Source organism: Balaenoptera physalus (assembly GCF_965194825.1).
Source record: "Balaenoptera physalus genome assembly, chromosome: 2".
NCBI lineage: Eukaryota > Metazoa > Chordata > Mammalia > Artiodactyla > Balaenopteridae > Balaenoptera > Balaenoptera physalus.
Genome location: NC_138883.1, coordinates 78,531,461 through 78,553,883, shown reverse-complemented (window position 1 = coordinate 78,553,883; position 22,423 = coordinate 78,531,461). Strand labels below are relative to the sequence as shown.

The following is a 22,423-nucleotide window of genomic DNA, read 5'->3' as shown; positions in this document are numbered from 1 at the left end:
TACAACACAATTCTATTTCTGTTCCGTTTCCCTCCTCTTATCATTTACCATCCCATAACATGAAGTCACCAGTCCTTGTGGCTCTCCACCCCACACCTCCACCTTGGGCAATTTATGTTCAAGCAGTGTTGCTTTTGGGTCAGTACAGCTGAGACCATGCTTGGCTGGGTTTGTCTGTTTGGTGTTAGCCTTGAATGCCTAGCTAGCTTACACACTGTTGGTGTGGTGGACAGGAGAGAAAGAAGAAAGTGTGAATGATGGACTTACTGAGACCCAGCTCTTGCACCTCAGTAGTAATGCTGCCCTTGAGCAGTAATGAAGCTAGAAATGACTGGTATTCTCCACGTTAGAGCACTGCTAGGATACTGTCTTAAACGCCTCCTGCAAACAAGTCTGCACTGCACACCAGACAGACATGAAACCAAGATTTATTAAAATTCCCTTAGCATATTTACAGTTGGAAGACATGAATGCAGTTCTCTGTAGATTCCAAAAAAATAGAGTTCTATCTCTTAAATTATCAGAGGTATCAACAGATTAGGATAAATATAATCTATCACAGAGATAGAATTCTTTGAATAGACAATCTACATTTTCTAACCAATATATATTATGTACAAAAATACACTTGATGTGGGGACCAAGTAGTGTCAAGGAGGAAAACATATATATATATATATATATATATATATACACACACACACACACATATATATATATACACACACATATTTTCATTATGTACAAATCAATATTGGTTCCTTCACCCTTTCTTTTTAAAAATAAATACTTCATTTGGTTTGCAAATGACATTTACAAATTCAACTAAAGAGCATTTCTCAGCTTTGACAAAATTAAATATGCAAATTAGAAATACATATTTTTTAAAATTTAAAGGGAAAAAAAATACCTGAATCCAATTAGCTTATTACCTTAAAAAATATCCAAGAGCGTGTAATGTAAGGTTTCATGTCTCTAAAGTGCCTTCTCATTTCTCAAACTGTCTTCATTATTGCTTAAAATCCTTTTAAGATTACATCTACAGTTTGTTCTAATAATTAAACAGAAAAGCCAACTTTTTTCCAGGTCAAACGGTTGATATTTAAGACATGCTTATACTTTCTTTTTAAGTGCTTTCAAGAGTGTAACAGTTACTGTTGATCTGAAAATAACCACAAATTGTCAACATCCTGATCCACATTGCTGAAGATGCTTGAATCATTAGTAATAGTAAGAATTGAGGGGCGATAAAGAGCCTATGATTCAGAATGTTTGCACAGAATTCACTTTGTCCAGCAGCACAGAAAAGTTACTTGAGAGTCAACACTTGAGCCTTAAAACACATCCTAGTTGGTGACCTGAACTGATTTACAATTTATCAAAAGAATGGTCCCTAATTAGACAGTTTTAAAGTAAAAATCTCTGAGAAATTGAGAAGGACCCGGAACCATGCCTCTCCTCAACCTTCTTAAAATATAAAGTAGAATAAAAAAAGAAATGTATTTTCCATCTCTTTTATGGATTTTCCCTCTTTGCCTAAGTGATGAGGTGGTGCTGACATTAACAAGAGGCAGTCACAACGCTGTGTCTCTCTTGGTGACAGCAGAGCTCCCTGTCCAAAGGGCTGGGGGATGGAGCACAGGGTGTGAGAGGAGGGAGTGAGGGCTCAGGGGGACTTTCAGGTGTCTGTGGGGGAAAGGGGTGGAGAAAGCTGGGTCCTGGAGAAACTGTAAAAGTGAGGAAAAAATCGCTGTGGGGTGTGAAGGAAGGGGAGGCTGATGCAGAAGTATTGAAAGGAGAAAAGTGAAATGAAGCTTGATGCCAAAATGACTTTTAAACAGGCATCGAGGAAACAGGAAGCTCCATGGACGACCGACCCCATGGAAATGAATCTGAAATTCATTGGAGTTATTTCAACAAGCACAGGCCAGTCTCACTGGGGTACCTGCTTTTCCAGAACATTGTCAGGCACGGACCAATATGAGATACTGGACACTCCCATCCCACTGCCCTCATACATATTATACCCTGAGCTTCCACTGAAAGGCTGCCCATGATACAACCATGGCAACGGTCACCAGCTCCCCAACAATGCATTATATCAGCAAAACATTGCACCCTGGCCTCGTTCAAATTTTCCTTCTCCCCCATCTCCTGTTTTTCTCCATTATCCCATTGCTTGTAATCTCACAAGGCAAAATGAAGGCACATAACTGCATGGATCAAATTAATTTTAGGAAGCAGGGTCGAGGGTGTTGATAAGAAAATTAAACTCTAAAGGACTTGAAATAATTTACATTTCTGTTAGGCCTGATTCCTATTAGGATGCTGACTGACTTCACTTAAGGTTCTGGGCATTCAGGCCAGTACTGTTTTTCCAGGCCAAAGCACGATCTCCCTAAATCCAAGTCCAGGGGCACTCTGCTTCCATGCTAGTCTAAATTAAAATTCAGTGAAAGGAAAAGACTATGATGAATCGATGACATGTTTCCTCCAAAGAATCTTAAAAATTATTCAATTTCTAACTTTAAAAGTTTCTGCCTTTTTAAGAATATCTTCAATTGTTTCTTTAAAGGGAAGGCCTTTTTTTCTTAATGCTTATATTCTTCAAAGATTATACATCCTACTAACAGTAGGGTCATATTATTTGCATCTTGAGAAATTGAAGAATTGTAGAATTGTAAAATTAATATTTGGCATAGACCTATCCCTTTGGTAGATCCCAGAATCCTATGTGTGTCACTCTGGGCAGAGAGAATTGTCACTAGACTTTCCCCCTCACCCATGGATTTGTTTCCAAAGGAAATGAACGTCTTTAGAGGATTATGCAGAGGGCAATCTCAGTGGGTTGACACTACCTTCTTCATGCCTTGGTGGTCAGATCTGAAGAAATAAGATTATAGGTAGGGACAAAGTTGCCAAGAGGAAAGGGAAAAAAAATAAGCTACTTATAGTTTGCTCAAACCTATCTAAAATGGAGATTTTGAATCTCTTAGTCTCTTACTGGGAAGAGTAGTATATAATCTTTGTGTGCTATATACCCATTTTTATATACCTCATAGAAACCTGGAATTTGGAATCCATCCCAAGAGTTCCTAGAAAGCTGTGCATTCCTAAATACACCTATCATCCACGTCATGGCGCGGTGGAGAGTAATTTCCCTTATACTCAGTGGTCTATGTGACTAGCCTCTCATTTTGGAAAGCTGACTGAGATGAGTAAACAAAAATACGTTTGTTTCATGAGACAAGAATGGAAGCAAGCCCTAGAAGAGAACAAGGAAGGAAAGTACGTACAACTTTGCCAAAGATGTTGACAAACCACTGGGCATGCATGCCTGAAAACATTAGATTTCTTACTTGATATACTAAATACAACACGTTGGCGGCTCACACTATATATGGGGAGAAGAATTCATTCTCTTTTAAGACATTCTTACAGCTTCCAAGACAAAAGAACCGCTTGGTGTCTGCACAGGTAGAATCTAGGGAAATGCTCAGCCTACAAAGCAGCTTAAGGGTGGCAGAAGGTTGTTTACTCCACGGGGAAGAAGGCCAAATTGCTGTGGGAAATTGTGGGCTCATTTGCATTTTGCTAGCCCAGTGCTATCAGATTTCACACAAAGCATAAAAAAAAAAATAGCCCACAGAAGTCTATGAATCAGCTTTCTGAGAAGGAGATACACTGGAGATTCTTAGTATATTTAAGAGAAGATTAAAAATAGAAAATTATATGTGCATATGGAATGTAGAATAAATTAATGGCTTTAGCTACCACTCTCATTTAAAATATTGAGATTAAATCAGCCTTCCCCAGATTATAGCATGAAGAAGACATTCATGAACAAGTACTTTATAGACATAATATGCTAGAGTTCGTTTGAGCACTAACTGAAGTGAACCATCATACTAGAGAAGGGAAGACAAGAAGGAAAAGGTCCTCTGTGTTACTGTTTATCACCAGGGTAGTTGGGAGAGGGGCTGGGGGTGGAGAAGAAATGAATTGAGGATAGGATAGGATAGCTTGAGGTTATCCTGTCCTCAAGCTCCATTGAGGACAGGATAACCTACTGAATGAGGCTCGATCTGCTTCCCTAATCTCTTCACTGGTAGAAACTGCATGGGCGCCTTAAGAGACAGAGTAAACTTGCTGCCATTTTCATATCTTCACATTTCCAAGTAAGTTGTCAACTACACAAATTTCCCAAATGCTAAGTTTATATCACAGTGTTGATTAAGGGTCTTGGAACAAATAAGGCTACTGAACTGGCTTCCACGTTGACATGTTAATACTCTCTTGAATTTACTACTTCTCAGCAAAGCATTGATCTGGGAGGGTTTGGTGGATTGCCCACTCCGTGGGAGGGGAAAGGAAGAACTATGAAACTAAAGTGCCTCTAACAAGGTGCCAACAACTGACAGGTGTGCAGAAATGACACAAAACGAGCCTCTCAGTCACATACAGCTGTGTAACTGAGCCCAGTGTTGCCTGGATTCAATCACTCATGGACTTATAAATACCGTTATGGGAGTCTAAAGGAGCCAGACCTGCTGAGGCCTGTTCCAAAAGGTGCCTTTAAGTGACTCTGCACCAATAATAGACAAGGTTCCAAACAGCCAGATTATCTCTCTCCATAGCTGGAAAATGGAAGCAGGTCCCGCAACTTACTTGCATTTTGGAAAGGTTAAACACTAGCCATTTGTTTCAAATACTGTTAAGTTTGTCCACACAGACTTGTTTCTCTTGTGTTATAGATTTCTTTATGATAACAAAGTAGCTGACATGAATGAAAATTCACTTCTTTATTCAATCCACTCTCTTTAGTTGTGTTCCTAAGGTAAAAACCTAACCTATGAAGCGTGGTATTCATGGGCTTCTGGATGTTCCATACATTTATAAACTGCTTTTACGAGAGAACGAGAGAAAGGACATTTTCATAGTCTAGCACTTCTTTCACTATATTATTACTACTTCTCTTTGTACGTGGCTTTTCCGAAAATAAACTGGTCAGAGCAATACTTCACTCTCTTGAATTCACACTCTAAAAATCGCCTGGTTTAGGCTGAAGTCTCAGGTGGGCAGTTAAGACCTCTTACTTTGTCCATGCTCATCAGCCCGCACAGCTGTTCAAATCCTTATGTGCTTAGGACTTCTATAACATTGGGTTTCACAATATGTCTGTTTTTTGTTTTTTTGTATGATTCAGGAACTAATTAATTTGTGGATTACTAAATCTGCTAATGCTTTTTTTCCCCTTCCCCCTTTTGGTCTTTTTTTTTTTTTTTTTCTGATAAGAACAGGCAGGATCAAAGAAAAATGAAGCTCAAATCTAATGAGTTCTTGTTAGCAATTTTTAGACTATTTAAACTAATTTATAAAATTGGATATTTGATATTTGCATCAGGTATTTTGGGGGAAAAAGCTGTATTTTGTGCAGTTCTTCCTTCCCCTTAACATAGAAAGCCCCAAATTGGTTTTATCTTTGTTTGGCAAGGGTGCAGTACTACAAAAGAGATCAATTTAGGATGTCAGGGAATGAAGCGGTTCCCATGTCAATGTTACAGCCTGGTTACTGGAAAAGAGCCTGCAGGTCTGTACTGCTAATTCCCCTTCCTACACTGGCTGTCTATGTGCTGTTTGCTGTGCTAGTGCATGCAATGATCTGCGTCAATGACACCAGGCAAGAAAGAAGCAGAAATAGAAATGAGAAAATATGATGTCCAAGAAAGCAAGAATAGACGTAAAATGAAAATTCCTCCATACAAGTGGTATAATCTAGAGAGAGGAGAGATGTGCAATCCCAGTCCAACAAGCAAATCTTTACCAAAAATAAACTTACGTCTCTTTTGCTACATCCAATCATGGTCTTGGAAGGACTATACCAATGACTTCTTCATCTTGCTGGAGGTTTCCAATACCACCAAAGAGTTTTATTCCTTCCTTTAGTTCTTCCGGGTTCTCCACCAGCAGCATAGGAGCTTATCATTTAGGGAAATGCCTTTCCTTATAGTACTTATGAGAAAAGGAGGTGCCTAAGGGAGGCTGAGCAGGCGTGCAGCTTCTACTATTCTTACCGGAAAGAAGAGGGGATCAGAGACCAGCACCCAATCAGGCAGTCAGTTCCTCAACCACGTTGCCAATTTGTTTTGGCTAGAACATTTAAAGATGGAAGAGCACCACTGGATTTCCTTATTCTACTTCCCAGATTTCAGACCTTCTCTCTTCATAGTTCCTAGGTAGTTGCAATGAATGTTTAAAGAGGAATCACAGACATCAACCAAAGATTCAAGAGGTAACTGTTGGGCAGCAGGTCCATCACCTGTGACCCCTGGGCCTCAACCATCACCACATCATCCATTTCTTCTTGGCCACCTCTTCCCTTCACCACGCCCCCTCCCATAAGCTGCCTCTTCTTGGGTTAAAAAAACCATACAGCACACCTTCTCCTCACTTGATTATTGATACCTCACAGGCCTATGTTTTTAACTAACGTGTTTATATCATGCTTTCGTGTCATATATTATATACTTGTGTGCTTGATGATTATGCCAGTTACTCATGCAGGAATCTGAACTGCTATCTGCTGTGTCCTCGGATTTAATGAACCTTGGCTAGGAAGAGGTGATGTTGTTATAAGTCAAGGTTTCTCCGAGTCTGACTAGTAGGTCAGGTGTGAGTGTCTGGTTAAACGCAGAGTAGAAATACTGGCCACTGTCCCTCTAGTGCAGGCAGGGCTGTGCTTAGAGCAGCCAGAAGTGCCCAAGCTGCTAAGTGGTACCCCAACTACTACTTCTCCGTGAAAAGTTTAGTGACACCTGTTGGAGTTAATACAATCTCAACTGCATTTTGGACGGACTGTTCTCAGGGCCTCCAGGTTGTTTTAGATGGCCCACCTTGAACAAAGTCTTGTGAACCTTTACCGAGCATCAAGTCAAGTTAGAAATGAGGGTGCTGTCACAATGCAGTCCACGTGTGGACTTGGGAAGGGTGTCCAGATACCTCATGCAGGATGCAAACTGGGAGAGAATAATGGGGATCCTGCCTAGTGTAGTGATATCACTACATTGGACTCACTAGGTTTCCCCAACAGAGGTAGGCAAACGTTGCTCTTTAGAAATAGGTATTTGACTGCCAACTTCTAGTCCGTCCACTAGGATGAAATCCAACCTGGGCTGCATTTGTCTAACTCTCAAATTCAGTGTTTCCACTCATTAATCTTCAGCACTGGTTCCCTGAGAGCAATGTTTTTGTAGGGTTATAAAGCGACAGTCCTGCTTCCCTCCAGTGATTTTCTTGTGAGCATCCTATTTAGAGCCCTGAAGTGGGCTACAGGGACCCCACTGAGAGCCTCCTGCCGTTCTCTCCCATCAAGTCTTTAAGGAGCCATTAAGGATCTAGACTTCTGTTATTCTCACTAAACTCAAAGTTAATTCCCAAGGCACGGGCAAAACAGGCGCTTTTTCTTTTGTATGATCATACTAGAAGGACTGTCACAGAGCACAGGGTAGCTGTAAGTAGAATTTGTTTTAAATCGAGGAATTCCTTAGGTCGTCTTCACCATTAAGTGACAATGAAGAGAAACAATCTAAGAAAGCGGTATGAAAAGCTCGCTCACAAGCAACTTCTTTTAGTCATGTAAGTTCTTACCAGCTCTGCTATTTTGCTTGTCTCATCCTTTTATTTTTTGGGGGAAAAAAACCAAACCATATTATTATATTCGTTTCTTTCGAATTGTTAGAAAAGGTGATTAGCACCTGCATGAATATGGCTTCATGACTTGATTTGATCCTGATTGTTCATTCTTGATTCCCCGAATGGGCATTCTATTAGAATATGGTGCTGCTTTAATTGGCCACATCTATTATGGGGTCCCTGAGGGGGGCTGATGACTAGCAGGCATGTCCTGGGTAGACACTCAGGCGCCTGGGAAGACGGTGGGGCAAGGGGCAGGCCACACGTGGCAGGCGGATGGGGAAGGGTTTTAAAGTTTCTGCTCATCTCTAGACGGTCCTCCACCAACTGGAGGAGAAAGCTTGGGCCTCTCTCCTTTCAAGGCTGAAACCTGATAGGCTTTGATCCTCATCTCAGTTCACCCCAAGTCTCCTCTCTCCTCTCCTCACAAGATAGATAGACTAGAAGAGTGGTGGCTTAAGGAAAAAATGTTAGGAGAGAGGTCCAATGTGGTCTCCCTGTGACTCAAGAGGCAGTGGTCACATGGGCTTCCAGGGTCAGAAAAAGCTGCCTATGTATGGTGTTCCACTCAAAGTTCAATATCAATGTAATCACCTTCTTCCCATTTTGATGTAAAGAACTCTTTTTCTGCCCTTAGTTTTTTGTGTTTTTTTTTTTTTTTGACATTAAAAAACCCCTGCTTCACCATATGTCACATGCCTGTCGGTCAAGGTCATGGTAAAGGGCTGCAAGTAGCATCTGCTCTCCTGTCTAGAAACTGCCTCCTGGGGTTGGTGGGAGAGGTCCAGCCACATCCGGTCCCAGAACACGGTGTACAGCTCAGCTGTAGGTCAACAAGGTGTTATCCACGCATAGATGATTTGAGGTGTGAGATGTGCTCTGATTGATACTGGGTCACTGTCCAAGCAGGTGCTTTTGACCCCAAGTCTGTGCCCGCTCAGGTATCACAGTTTCTTCTGGGACAGAAGGGGTGGAGAATCCCTAGTGGTCCAGGAAACCCCAATGAACTGATATGAAAACAAAAGAACAGGTCTCGCTAAATGGCTGATGCCAACTCCCTGTATCATAATTTGTTCTCCAGGATGAAGTTTATGGCTATTTAACCCCCTTCTCCATCCATGTATAATTCCATTTTCTGTTCTGTTACATAAAAAACAATGAAAAAAATAACCGTTTTTTGAGTGTGGAAAATAGATAGTCTTGGACCTCTTAAAGTAGTTTTGGTAAGTTTCAACATTTTTGGCGAGAAGGGTGCTTCAGGATCTTGCTGCAACAGGATCAAAATTAAGCTCGATAATCAAACCAGCAGTATGTAAAGACCAAGGCTTGAACTTGCTCAAGGCAACTGTCACAAAACATCCTTCTCTTCTTCTGTCACGAGTTTATATATATCAGGTTTAGGTTAGAAAGCTTGAAATCTGTGCTTTAAAACAAAAATTGGAAAATCTTGGTAATTCTTCTGGTCTCACAACAGAGCGAACTTTGGACCTCTAGAAGAAACAGTTATCAAATACATCAGCAGTTTTTCATTGTTCCTATGGCTTAACAAGGGACTTCTTTAAGAAGGCACGGGGTGCTCAGAAAGAGATGAGCAAAATAAACATTTAGTGACATATCTTTCGAGAACTTCTTGCAACGCTGGTGTTACAAAGGATCATGCAGAGTACTACGTCTCACCGTCATTGTTTTCCTGTGTCTCTGTGTTAGTTGGTGCTCACGCTGGCTTCCTTCTGACGCAGTCTTTCTTTCTGTTGTTTGAGAAAAAAAATCGAGTTTAGTATAACTCCTTTTTGAAAATTTTCATCTTTCTCAAATTTTGGTACATTTCTCAAATGTCAGTCTAGAATGCCGAATAGCGTTGTATCGAATGCCCTAGAAATGAGAGGATTTCTCTCCTTTTTCCCAGAAACCCTCAGTTTCCTACCCTTCCCACCCTATCACCTCACAAACACACAAAATAAATAACCAGCTAGTCAACCAACTATATCCATCTAAAACACCGGCCTTTACAATGCCAGGCTGTTCCGTTCTGTTCTCATCTTCTGTGACAAAGGTCCTAACTTCGTAGTGTTACTCAAAGACTCCTCCCATTAGGGAATGCTCAAGAAATAGTTTCTAGGAAGTCTAGATATGAAAAATCACTCTTTCCAAGTCCAGCGTGTCTGCGTATGACCAACTTGGCAGGACTGAACAGAGGCTATGCAAAATGGAGGATGACGAGATTTAGTCTCTGCAGAATGGCGGAAGCTCCCATTTTGCCAAGGATGCTCTGGCTCCGTTCTTCCTGAGCTTCCTTCCCAGGGACAGCCTTCTAATGAGGAAGGACATGGAAGTCTGATGGCAAGATAAACAAGAGTACACAGAACAGAAACACAGACCCTCACTGTTTCTAGGACTTAGAAGTAAATATATTCAGCATAGTAAGACACATGGGTGTGTCTGGCCTTCAAGGTGGACAAATAGAAGGCTAAATAAGAGATGGAACAAGTACAGTCCTTTGCAAAGAGCAGATGCAGAGAGATGCCCTTTGAGAACAGGTCCTAAGCTTCTTGTGATCTAGGAGATGTGAAAATGCAATGAATTACTAAATTGGCCTAGATGTAAACTTAAGATAATTTTTAAACACCCATCCTGAGTTTGGATACCACGCCTGACTTGTGAAATTGAATCAGGAATCAGTTTATGAGCTCTTCCCTAATTTCCACCAAAACAAACAGGCGACAAAATAAACCACCCCAAGAAACAGAGGATCACAGCTGAGAGCTTGCTCGCCATGGAGGTCACCTAGAAAAGAATGCCACGGTCCACCCACTGTTTCCCCTTTGTCTACAGGGCTGAGTCCATTCTCTCTGCCCCTGAAAATAAGGCTTGGCTATAAAAGGTAGGATAGAGGCCCAAATAAGAGACCTGGGGAAAAGGGCAGTGTCTAATGAGGCAGGAAGACAGAAATAAGAGTTGAGCCCACTGCCCACAGAAGATCATGCACAAATGAGCGCCACAAACACACGGTCAAATGGGCACAGAGGATGTGTCCATTCAGGTAGGAGCTCTGTGAGCTAACCATGGCTGTCCCTGGCCCAGCGGTATGGCCCTGACTTTTCCATTTCTCACTCATCGACTTCACTCAACATTCATTGGGCTGCTGATGGGGTCGTGATGAGAACATCATGGTCAGTCAATAGAAATAACCTCACTTTTAACTTATACCCCACTTAGATGGTCAAAGGATTTAAAGCAGCCGGCAAAAATGTACTAGTGAAGAATAAAGAAGCAAAGTAACTTCACTAAGGTTTTACAACTAGTAAGTGGCTGATCTGGGATTTGAATCTCTACACCTTGGGTTCCTAACCCATTTAGCTTTTCCAGCTGTAACACAGAGATTCCTTGTGGTCCTTACTGAAAATGGGACTGTGGAGGACAACAGTTTCCCCTCACAGCTAGGAAGACAGACTAGCCTGCTTAGCTTCTAGCCCAGGGAGAGCTGTCGGGGGACCCAGCGTCTCGTTCTGGTTTTGGCTATCCATTTGTGAAGTGATCCTAGGTAAGCTGTATCTTTCTGCATCTCAGTTTTACCAACTATCAAAAGAGGATAATCCCTGCCCCTTTCCTTAACAGGGAAAAGGAACTGGTGAGGGTGAGAATACTTAAACACTTCAGGAGAACAGTGCTTTGAGATGAGGGGGATCATGGCGTGGGGTGCGGTGTGGAAGGGTGTGAAATGGCAAGTGACTACATTTGGTTTATCAGGAAATGACCTTGTTTGAATTTGCTGGAAGAGCGCTCGAGGCTGTGTTTGGTCCTCACTCTGTCCTCCCTTATACTCTTTCTTACCCATATGCTATTCTGGGATGGGAATTGAGAATCTGGATACTACTCATTCCTCTGAGTTTTATCCTTTAAATTCAGATCCACTCCTGGGTGCACCTCAGTTATAATGAAAACTCTTGAGGCTGTGAATGAAAAATGCATCTCACCAGACTAGCCGTGGGGTTAATTTTCTTTGTCTCCACTTTCTTCTCTGCTGTTAACTTGCTGACTGATTCCTGAGCCATTTTCAGTCTGAAATGGAAACAGGGAGGGGGGAGGAGAGAGGAGGAAAAGAAAGGAGAAGAAAAAAGGAAAGAAGAAAGAGGAAGAGGTCAGGTTAAACAGAAATCCAAATGCTGTTGAATTAACCAGTTAGCAGTTTGAAAATATAAGGAATGGTTTTCAGTGCTTTTCATTACTAAATTCAAACTTTGCAAAGGTGACTCTTCTGGGTTATCGAAGGTGATTTCCCTTCATTGGCTGAGAGGCTCACCGAGATGTCTTTGGGAAGTCTGTGCTTTTGCAACCAATGCAGGAGTTTCTGACCTACGGAATACTAGATGGATTCACTGTACTCTCAGGGCACACTTCAAGGCTCTCTGGCTTTGTGATCCACTCAGGAGGTAAGATGAAGACAATTTTGAAAACTGAAATTTTGGAGAAACATATGAAAACTACAAATATTAAAATTCACCAGTTCACATTAAGAAAGTGAAAAGACAACCCACACAGAATGGGAAAAATATTTGTAAATCATACATCCGATAAAGGACTTGCATTCAGAATACATGAGCGACTCTTACAACTCAAATAAAAAGACAAATTACCCAATTTAAAAAATAGGCAAAGGATGTGACTAGACATTTCTCCAAAGACATACAAATGGCCCGTAAGCACATGAAAAGATGCTCGACGTCATCAGTCATCGGAGAAGTACAAAGCAAAACCACGATGAGATTATCACTCCACAGCCACTAGGATGGCTGGAATTAAAAAGAAAGACAGTAACAAGTGTTGGAGGTGAGGATGTGAAGAAATTGGAATTCTCCTACATTGCTGATGGGTCTGGAGAATGGTGCAGTCACTTTGGAAAACTGTTTGGCAGCTTTTCAAAATGTTAAACATAGTTATCACATGACCCAGCCATTTGACTGCTAGGTATATAAATATATGTGTACCCAAGAAAATGAAAATGTATGTCCAGACAAAAATTTATATATAAATGTTTGTAGCAGCCTCATTTATAATAGCCAAGAGTAGACACAGCCCAAATTTATATTAGCTGCTAGTTGGATAAACAAAATGTGGTATATTAACACAGTGGAATATTACTGAACCATAAAAAGGAATGAAGTGCTGATACGTGCTACAATGTGGGTGAACCTCAAAAACATTAAGGTAAATAGAAGAAGCCAGCCAGTGACAAAAATCCACATGGTATGTGATTCCATTTATATGAAATCCACAGAGACAGAAAGTAGATTAGCAGTGCCAGGTGCCGAGGGGAGGGGAGAAGGGGTGTGATTGCTAAGGGGTAAGGGGTTTCTCCTAAAACTAGGTAGCAGTGATGGTTGCACATCCTTGTGAATATACCGAAAACCACAGAATTGTACGCCTTGAAAAGGGTAAATTTTACAGTATGAATCATATCTCAATAAAGCTGCTATAAAAATTCAATTCCACAACATGATATTATTTCTTATCCAGTTCATCAATTCAACAAAGTAATATTTCTTATCCATCAGATAGGCAAATCAAAGTCAGGCAATATCAACTGTTATTGGGGATGTGAGGAAATGGGAACTGCCGAACTGTGTATGAGGGCGTGTAAATTGGTACAGCTGGCTTTGGCAGCATCAACTGAAACTGAAAACATACATACCCTGTGAGCTATCAATTCCTCTTCTAGGGAGATACCCCAAAGAAACTTTTATAATTAGACACACCTTTCACTGTGACAATATATGCAATAATGAAAAACTGAAAACAACCTAGTGATCAGATTCAATAGGATAATGGATAGCTGACAAGAGCAAATAGTAATAGCTAACATTTATTGGGTGCTTACTGCATGCCTGGTACTGTTCTACCTGCTTTATTTGAAGTAAACCATTTAATTCTCACAACAACCCTGTGAGATAGAAACTTTCACTACTTGTATTTTACAGGTCTTAAGCACCGTGCAATGATGCTTGTATATTATATTCATTTAATGGAATATGGTATAACTGTGAAAAGGAATAAACTAGATCTGAATTCACCAATTATGGACATCAGGAACATGATATTGAGAGAGTGATGAATTCTGCAGAGTGACAGAGTGGAGAGGCCATCTAGCCTGGTGGTGAAGTGCTCGGCTCCAGAACCTGACTGTGAGATTAATTCTCAGCCCCACTACTTATTAGCTGTGTGACCCTGGGCAAGGGACCTCTCTGTGCACCTAGAAAAGAGGATAACATCAACAGTGTGGGCTACACAGAGTCACTGAAAGGACTGAGAAAGTACTGCTCCAGGCACTGTGTAATCACTCAACATACGTTCACTACTATTGTTACTGTGTATGCAAATATGCTACCTTGTACATATATTGGGGAATAGTGCCCACAAAACAATGTTGTTCACAGATGCCTGCACGGTGTGTATGAACATACATGTAAACATCTATTTATATTTATATGCAGACTGGAAAGATACTAGCTTCATGATAGAGGCTATCACTAGAAATACAGAAGAGAATGACATTGGGAGGTAGTTATGTCTACTAGAATTTCATTTCTGTCTATAATACTTCATTTTTCAATTGTAAAATCTTAAAAAATATGTGGCAAAATGTTGACAATTCTAGGTGGTGGGAATATGGGTGTGTTAAATTATCCTTAATATGTTTCTTTATTTTAAAAACGTCTTCAAAAATATTTTAAAAATACCAACTATTTAAAGACCCACCAAATCACAGACATTAAAAAAAACAAAAACATGCTTTTTCTTCAGGGCCTCAAATACAAACCTTCCACTCAATATTAATCACATACTCGCTTAATATTGAAGAAGTGGCTGAGTGCCTTAGCTCTTCACTTATCTAATTTTGCACAATTTGCTTGGAACACATGCTTCATAATCCAGTCTCCCTGCCCACATGCACAAGTTAGTTCAATGAATTCAACATGCTGACTTGTGCATCAGAAAAGAAGTAAAAATGAGACAAAGATGAGCAATGATTTATATAACCCAAGAAATACATCTGCGAAGCTGCCGTGAGAACGGGCACTTCTCGATGGGCATAGGTCTGAGCGTATACACCCCACTGCCTACTAAATTTTTCTGCTTGCAGCAGTAACTGTGACTGTACCCACACAAGAAAGGAATGCGCTAGAAGGATCAAAGCCAGGTCAGACTACATTGGAGACTGACTACTAAGGAATCTGCAAACCAACATGATGGTGCTGTCAATGAGGCCACAGCTTGTAGCATCTACTTTTCTTGGCGTCTCTCCGGCAAGATCTGTTTTCAGAGACAGCACTTATTAGTGACCCTTTAATCCATATTCCAATGGAATGGTTTGGAATTACTATTTCTCTCTGGGCTCCCTAACTTTTAGGGCACTTCTGGGGAGTCATCTTTTGCTTAAGTAGTTCCTTTTCACCTTAGAGTTCTGGTCTCTTCTTCCAGAGTTGGTCTTCTACCACACTCCTGGCTCAGCATGGCCTCCCCCAATTCCCAATTTCACTTCTCAGAAGCCCTGCAATCACTTCCCACGTTCTCTCAGTATCTGGGGGGATGCTGGTCGGGGATGTGGAGGCCGGGAGCCAACCTGAGGTCCTGTCCGCACTGCTAACGTTTTCCTACTGGTCAGTGGCTGTCCCGCAGACTACAGGCTGCCATGCATACCCCAGGCTTCCGAGGACAATTCTGATCTTGGTGACTCCATCCTGCTCTTCTCTAAATGTTCTCATTCAATTATGATGTCTCCCTCTCCCAGGGCACTCTTGAAAAATCATAAAGGATTGGGAGAAAGCAAAGCTTGGTGGCAAGTAGCATCAGCGAGGCTTGATTCTAACTCCAACTCTGCCAGTTACTAGAAAACTTGGAGCAAGTTAATCAACTATCAGTTTCCTTATATATAAAATGGTATGATATATATAGCGCATATATATATGTGTGTATATATATATATATACACAATATTAACTCCGTGGTATTATTGTGAGGATTAAATTAATTAATATATCTAGTAAAACCTCTAGTATACCTGGTATATAGCAAGTGGTCAATAAAGGATAACCATTTTGGAACCTTCCATCACGGATATAAAGGATTACTCCTTAAGAAAGCACAACAGGGCTTCCCTCGTGGCGCAGTGGTTGAGAATCTGCCTGCTAATGCAGGGGACACGGGTTCAAGCCCTGGTCTGGGAGGATCCCACATGCCGTAGAACAGCTGGGCCCGTGAGCCACAATTGCTGAGCCTGCGCATCTGGAGCCTGTGCTCTGCAGCAGGAGAGGCCGCGATAGTGGGGGGCCTGCGCACCGCGATGAAGAGTGGCCCCCGCTTGCCACAACTAGAGAAAGCCCTCGCACAGAAACGAAGACCCAACACAGCCATGAATAAATAAATAAATAAATAAATAAAATTAAAAAAAAAAAGAAAAAAAGTCTTAAAAAAAATGCACAACAGTAGTTTCTGACTACAAATAAAACAAATGGATCTATTAGCTAAGTACTATCTTGTAATACCATTTAGACGTGTCCTGAAGGCAAACCAAATCAACTAACGCTATTACCCCGAGATTTAGCAAACCAAGGGAACTCAGCTCAATTTTTCTGATCTGAACACAGATTTTAAAAGTCATAATGAGAAGCTACACTTCGGTGCAGGCATGACATAAATTTTTCAACCAAATAAACACGAGAAACTATTTCAACTTCAAAAGGAAGATTCCATCTACTTCCTCCCATTTTTCCAGGTTTCTTGGAGGTATCATAAATAAAATTTAAATTTCAAATAGTATAGAACTTCTGAATAAATATATATTTTTCATGTTAACCTTGTTTTTCTCATAACCAAAATAACACTTGTTCCTTATAGGAATATTATATATTTATACACAGAAAGACTATATTTTCAGTTTATATTATATATTTAAAAGTATAAAGAAAAAGTAAGACTCTCTGGCCATTGAAATACTTTTCTGAGAATGTAGTTAAGACATAATGGGACCAGTTAACGAAAATTATCACATACAAACCTCTCAGCTAGACAGTAAGATACATGAGGGTAGAGATGGTGGCTATCATTTTTACTGCTGTGTTCCTAGCCCTTGATACGGTAGTCGGCACGCATATACATGCCATGAATAAATAGAGACCTAGAGAACAAAATCGAAAAAATCCTTTACTTTGCTGAAGTACTGCTCACTTGAATTTCTTGAAAATGCTGAGCCATGAGGCTGCCCGGGCGTGCAACCTGCATGGTCGTGTGGGGCTTCTTGGTTTAATGCACTCCCGTCACTGTCTTGAAATTATTAGTATATGTATATATATTTTTTTGGCCGCACTGCACGGTATGCAGGATCTTAGTTCCCTGACCAGGGATCGAACCCTGCAGTGGAAGCGCACCTGCAGTGGAAGCACAGAGTCTTAACCTCTGGACCACCAGGGAAGTCCCTTGAAATTCTTAGTTTTTGAACAAGGGGAGCCCCATAAATGATGAGGTTGGTCCTGTCTCAGACTTTGTAGGACATTTAAAGTCATTTTATCATTAAAATGGAACGTTTTCCAACCTTGTATTTCCAAGGCACATTTATTACATAAAGAAAGAGAAATCTGGTTGGATAGAGTTCATACCTCCTGCCAAGGTTCATTTATTTCACTGTGTTGTGATCATTTTTACGCACCTGCTTTTTACACTAGACTGGAGCTTCTCAAAAGCAGGGATAGGACTTCACTGTCTTTCTTTCCTTCACATTTTGCACAGTAAAATGGCATATAGTATATGACCATAAATACTGAGTAAGTTAATGAATGAATAAATAATTATAAGTGATTAATCTCTAAACTGTAAAAATTCAGGCGTCAAGAATGGTTATGGGAGAAAATATTCATGTCCATTCAGGTGCATGAAAATATAAAGTGACTGACTCTCACCTGAATGAATACAACATCACCAGTGCTCAAAACTGATCCTGCAAAATACAAACCAGCAAATTCTCACGAGATTCTCTATATGTCCTTAACATTAGAGGGCAAAGCTAATTGTGGAGGGCAAGGCTGTTTGTCAATGGCTTTTGTATCATACAATACGAAACTTAGCCTTGATGAAAGACAAACGCTTAAATATTCTGACAGTCTGGCTACGTTACGTCCATTGTTATGATGGAGCATATAGGCAGGTCTTAAAAACTGCTTTGACCTGACGAGAGGTTGATGTTTGGATGACTGGGTGGTCAGTCAGTCAGTCAATCTGTCTGTCCACCTGTCTCTCAAATGTCCTTCAAAAACCACGGGCAAAGTGTCCTATACCTGCTGAAGAAGCTACAGCAAGCTGCTATCGTTGATCACATTAAATTCACCCAGCATCAGTGTTCTGGTAATGATGTGGGAAGAGACTGCAAAGTAGAGGTCAGCAGTGTGATCGACCTCAGAGGGTTTAAACAAATGTAAGTTCAGTTTCCATCAACCACAGGAGGTTTAAATAAATGCGAGCTCGAGCTCGCGTGTGTAATGCAGAGACTTCACAGAAGAATACAAAGTTCTCACCTCCCTTACAAAACTGGAAGGTGCGGCAACATTGAGTGGCACTTCTTTGCGGCAACACCTCAGTCTGCAACACCTTGCCATCACTCCCCATCCTATCCTCAGCCCGAGGCTGTCCAGTGGTGCCATCTTCCAGCTTGTGTGCACAACTGGTTTTCTTATACCCGGCACACACCACTCGTTTTTGCTGCCCGCCTGGACTCTCTAAGCTTCGAAGTTTTGGCCGGAGACTTGCTGGAAGGCTTCTGTGATAGTTCAGGAGCCCAGGAATGAAGACCCAGACAATGAAGTAGCCTTTGAAATGATCTAGTTCCCTCTGATCCATCCTACTGATGAACATGGTCTCGATTATCAATGCGTAACTCTTAAGAATGTCACCTCCTTTCTCAAAAACTCTCAGTGACTCCCAATCAACTTCAGCCGGGGTAGCAAAGGTTTCCTATAAAGGGCCAGAGAGTCAGTATTCTAGACTTGGTGAGCCATATGGTCTCTGGAACTACTCAATGCTGCTGTTGTAGCGTGAAAGGAGCCCTAAAAAATACACAAATGAAGGGCAGTGCAATGTCGTGTTCTAAGAAATTTATTTACAAAAACCAGTCGTGGGCTGGATTTGAACTATAGTATAGGATCCAAATTCCTTACTCTGGCAATCAAAACTGCCCCTGTTTTGAACTTAGTTTACTGGTCTATCTTACCTTTTCAGACCCAGATCTGGTTCAATACTGTCCTTGGACAAATCACTTAACCCTTCTGAGCCTCAACTCAATTTCAACTTAAAAGTGGAAATAATACCATACCTAAATAACACAATTGCTATGAAAATTAAAGAAACTTATTATCTGTGATTACTTATCAAGCATCCTTTCCTTCACCTCACTCCATGTGTTCCCCGTCCTGTCCAAACTTCTCACTCTTCTTTCTACCAAGGCTTTTCTCACCCCCGCATCTCGCTCTTACTGTTCCCTCAATGACTTTCTTACTCATTTCCGTGTGTTCAAATTCTTCCCATTCTTCTAGTCTCAGCTTAAGTGCCAGAGTCATGAAAGCTTCCTTCATCTCTCTTAGTCAGAAGTCATTGCTCTTTTCTCAAGTGAAAGGGCACTTTGTGCCTCTCTTACGGCACTTAGGAACTTTTCCTCTTAGGACTGTATAGGTGTCCTATTTCCCTCAAACCACTGGAACCACTTGAAGACAGTGATAACGGCTTCTGCATACTGGGTCTTCTCCCTGATCCCACATCTAGCCCTGTGCCATGCAGCAGTCAGTTGTTAGCAAATATCTAAGTGAAAGACAAACGACTTGCATTGACAGCTTTTCTCGCTTTACCTCAGACAAGCCTAAATGTTTAGTAAATACCCAGAAGTTGTAGGACTATTATCTTTTGCATTTAGCCTTGGGAAAAAAATAAAACGTAACAGCGTTAAAAAATCTAGCTCCGGTTATTGATTAGCTGGTTGAGTCCTAAATACGGAAAAAGAAAGGGTGCTCAAGGCCACCCAAATGTGCTAAATATTTATGCATGTCAGATTATGTACATATTCCAGGATTCCTGAAAGTATCCACATTACTTTGCCCCCAAGGAGACTGAGGCTCAGAGAGGTTATACAACTTTCCCCATCTGGAATTTGCCTCTCTCACTTAGGAGGTAAGGACTTTGTTGCATGCAGTCAAAGAGAACTGGTTGGACAATTTCTAGCTACAGCCATGCTCGATCTCTCCCTTGGCTTCATTGCTCATGGACTTGTCTTTGGTTCTGGCCTAGATTTTGGTTCTGTTTTTGTTTTGGGTCTAAGTATTTACGCTAGACTCTCACACATAGTTGCTCATGATTACTCATAGGCAACTACCTAGACTTGATTTCAAAGGTTACATCTCATGCCTTCTAAAAAAAAAATTCTGAAATATAGGGAGGAAGACATACAAGTAAGTTAGAGAAAGAAAATAACTACTTTCAATTTACAAATGCTTTAATAAAAGTGATTTCTGAAAACCTTTTCTTCCTTTCCGTTATAACACATCCCTAGAGAGTTATTAAGGGCCCCAGTAAATTTCAGTTGCTGCCAAAGTCTACTGAGGAAAGACGTGAATATGAGATAGGACAGTGACATATGTCCTCAGATGGTCCTGCTTAGTCCTTGTTCTACAGAAATGATTTGCAACCTTGGTTGGTTGGGGAGGGAATTCTGCTTCCAGTTAGAAAGCTACAAGAGAACATTATTCCCATCCTAAATGAAAAGATCTGGATAAGGTACAAAATCACACTTTTTCTTAACCCATTAGAGAGCTGGGATCACAAGGCAGCTGAGGCAACTGCATCCCAAAGAATGATACGCCTTTCCATTTAAAGGCTCAGGCTCCCCACATTACAGCCTCCTTTTCTGGGAGATCTGAGCATACTTTGGGGTTTCTACAGGCTAGATGTATATTCCTGCAGCTGAATCAAACCAACTCAGAGCCCAGCCTTCTGTGAGATTGAAGAAGTACGATGTCTTTATTCTTTTGATATCCAGTATTTCATTGGCTCATGATGTACAAGGCAGAATATACTGAAATCATCCTGAACTTTACAATAACAGAAGTGCCTTCATTTTTAACCATAGGGATTGGGCATGCCAGCCAACCAAGAGGTAAGTGAGATATAGGAGGTGGGGTAGAGTGTTCAGGCTGTTTCGTACTCCTTGTTACTAATGGAAAAACCAATAACTTAGAGCAGCATTTTCAAACTGTCTTCCAAAGAGCCTCAGCAAAGCTGCCTCAGGAAAAGAAGGAAGATTTAAGGATTCTCTTAACCCCAACATCTGCAAGCCTGCTTCAAGCAGAAAAGCTTAATTTAATCTGTTTTATATATTGGGGTTTCATGAATGTTTTCATTTGGATAAAAAAAGCTCTGCTGTTTAGGAAAAAATGTTGGAAAACACTATGTATGGAACTCAACAGAACCCATTGAATCTTTTAGGTGAGGAAGAGAAAAAAATACCCTTCCTGTTCAGGAGAGTGAGAGCCAATAGAAGTCTTCTTCCTAAAGAACTGTCCAGGGATATCTGGGAGATGAACAGCTGATTAAGAAGACAAGGCCTCTTAAAAGAATGGTTCTTCTGACAGCCATAGCCACCAGATTTCAGCTTTGGGGCTCTAATAAAATATCAAATCTGTAAAAATCAAAACACAGCCAGTTCTGCCACTCTCCTCTGCGTGGTACTTTCCAGATATGTTCTAAGCCTGGGAGATGGACAGTCTCCGACAAATACTCACAGACAGGCACCGTGGGGACAGATTCAGAGGAGCCGAAGTGTGGGAAAACTAAGTGCCCGGGGGGCACCCACTTACTTCCCTGTCCTAAAGTCAGGTATTACCTTACATTTCATTATGGTTCATTTTCTTTGTGGTCTTTCTGGGAATTTTAACTGATCTTCCTGATTTGGGTCCTATTCTACTCTCCAATTTCTGTTTGCTTCCTTTGCTCTTACTACCCTAGAATGAAGATGAAATGAATCCAACTGATTACACCCTAAGGTTCCTCCCACTTTAATTCTGTGACTGCAATTAACATTTTCTTTGGGTCATCTGTTCCTTCCCTTTTCCTTTCTTTCCCATTCCAAATAACTGTCTGAAGTGTAACAAGACTGTCAACCTATTAACTTGTGAATAATTCTTAAGTATGAGGCTAGGTTATATTTTTAATGAAAAAAAGTCGCACAGGCAACTAATGGGTGTCTGGACACAAGTGATCTCAAATCATGGCTCAGGTTGGAATCTACGCTCTAAAGAGTGGGGTTAATTTTAGTATTTAAAAATGAGCAAATGTTCTGGAACAGGCAGAACTATGGAGACAATAAAAAGATGAGTGACTGTGTGGCAAGGAGGAGATGTGACTAGGCAGAGTGCAGAGGAGCTTTAGGGCAGTGAAAATACTCTGTATGATATTATAATGATGGATTATATTATTATGCAATTTGTCCGAACCCACAGAATGGACAACACTAACAGTGAACCCTAAGGTAAAAACTATGGACTCTAGGTAATTATGGTGTGTCAATAATATTCACCTTTGGTTAAAAAAAAAAAAGTATCATTATGATGAGTGATGTTGATAATGGAGGAGGCTATGCATGTTTGGGGACAAGGAGATACATGGGAATTCTCTGTAGGAAATCCACCTACCTCTCAATTTT

The 22,423-nt window shown here is 40.9% G+C and overlaps 1 protein-coding gene across 7 annotated transcripts in view; it reads right to left on the bottom strand.

The window, feature by feature from the left end:
- Positions 1–22,423, bottom strand: part of FMN1 (formin 1) — a 467,455-nt gene that overhangs the window by 7,903 nt on the left and 437,129 nt on the right. For 6 of the 7 annotated variants that reach the window (XM_082452361.1, XM_082452358.1, XM_082452356.1 and 3 more), the window contains 2 exons: positions 11,667–11,751; positions 413–9,440 (listed from right to left, as the gene is read on the bottom strand). In XM_082452361.1, coding sequence (XP_082308487.1) covers positions 9,396–9,440; positions 11,667–11,751 — 130 coding nt within the window. In that variant the 3' untranslated portion in view covers positions 413–9,395. Of the gene's footprint in view, positions 1–412; positions 9,441–11,666; positions 11,752–22,423 lie in introns of those variants that run through there. The other variant, XM_082452359.1, reaches the window with a different exon arrangement.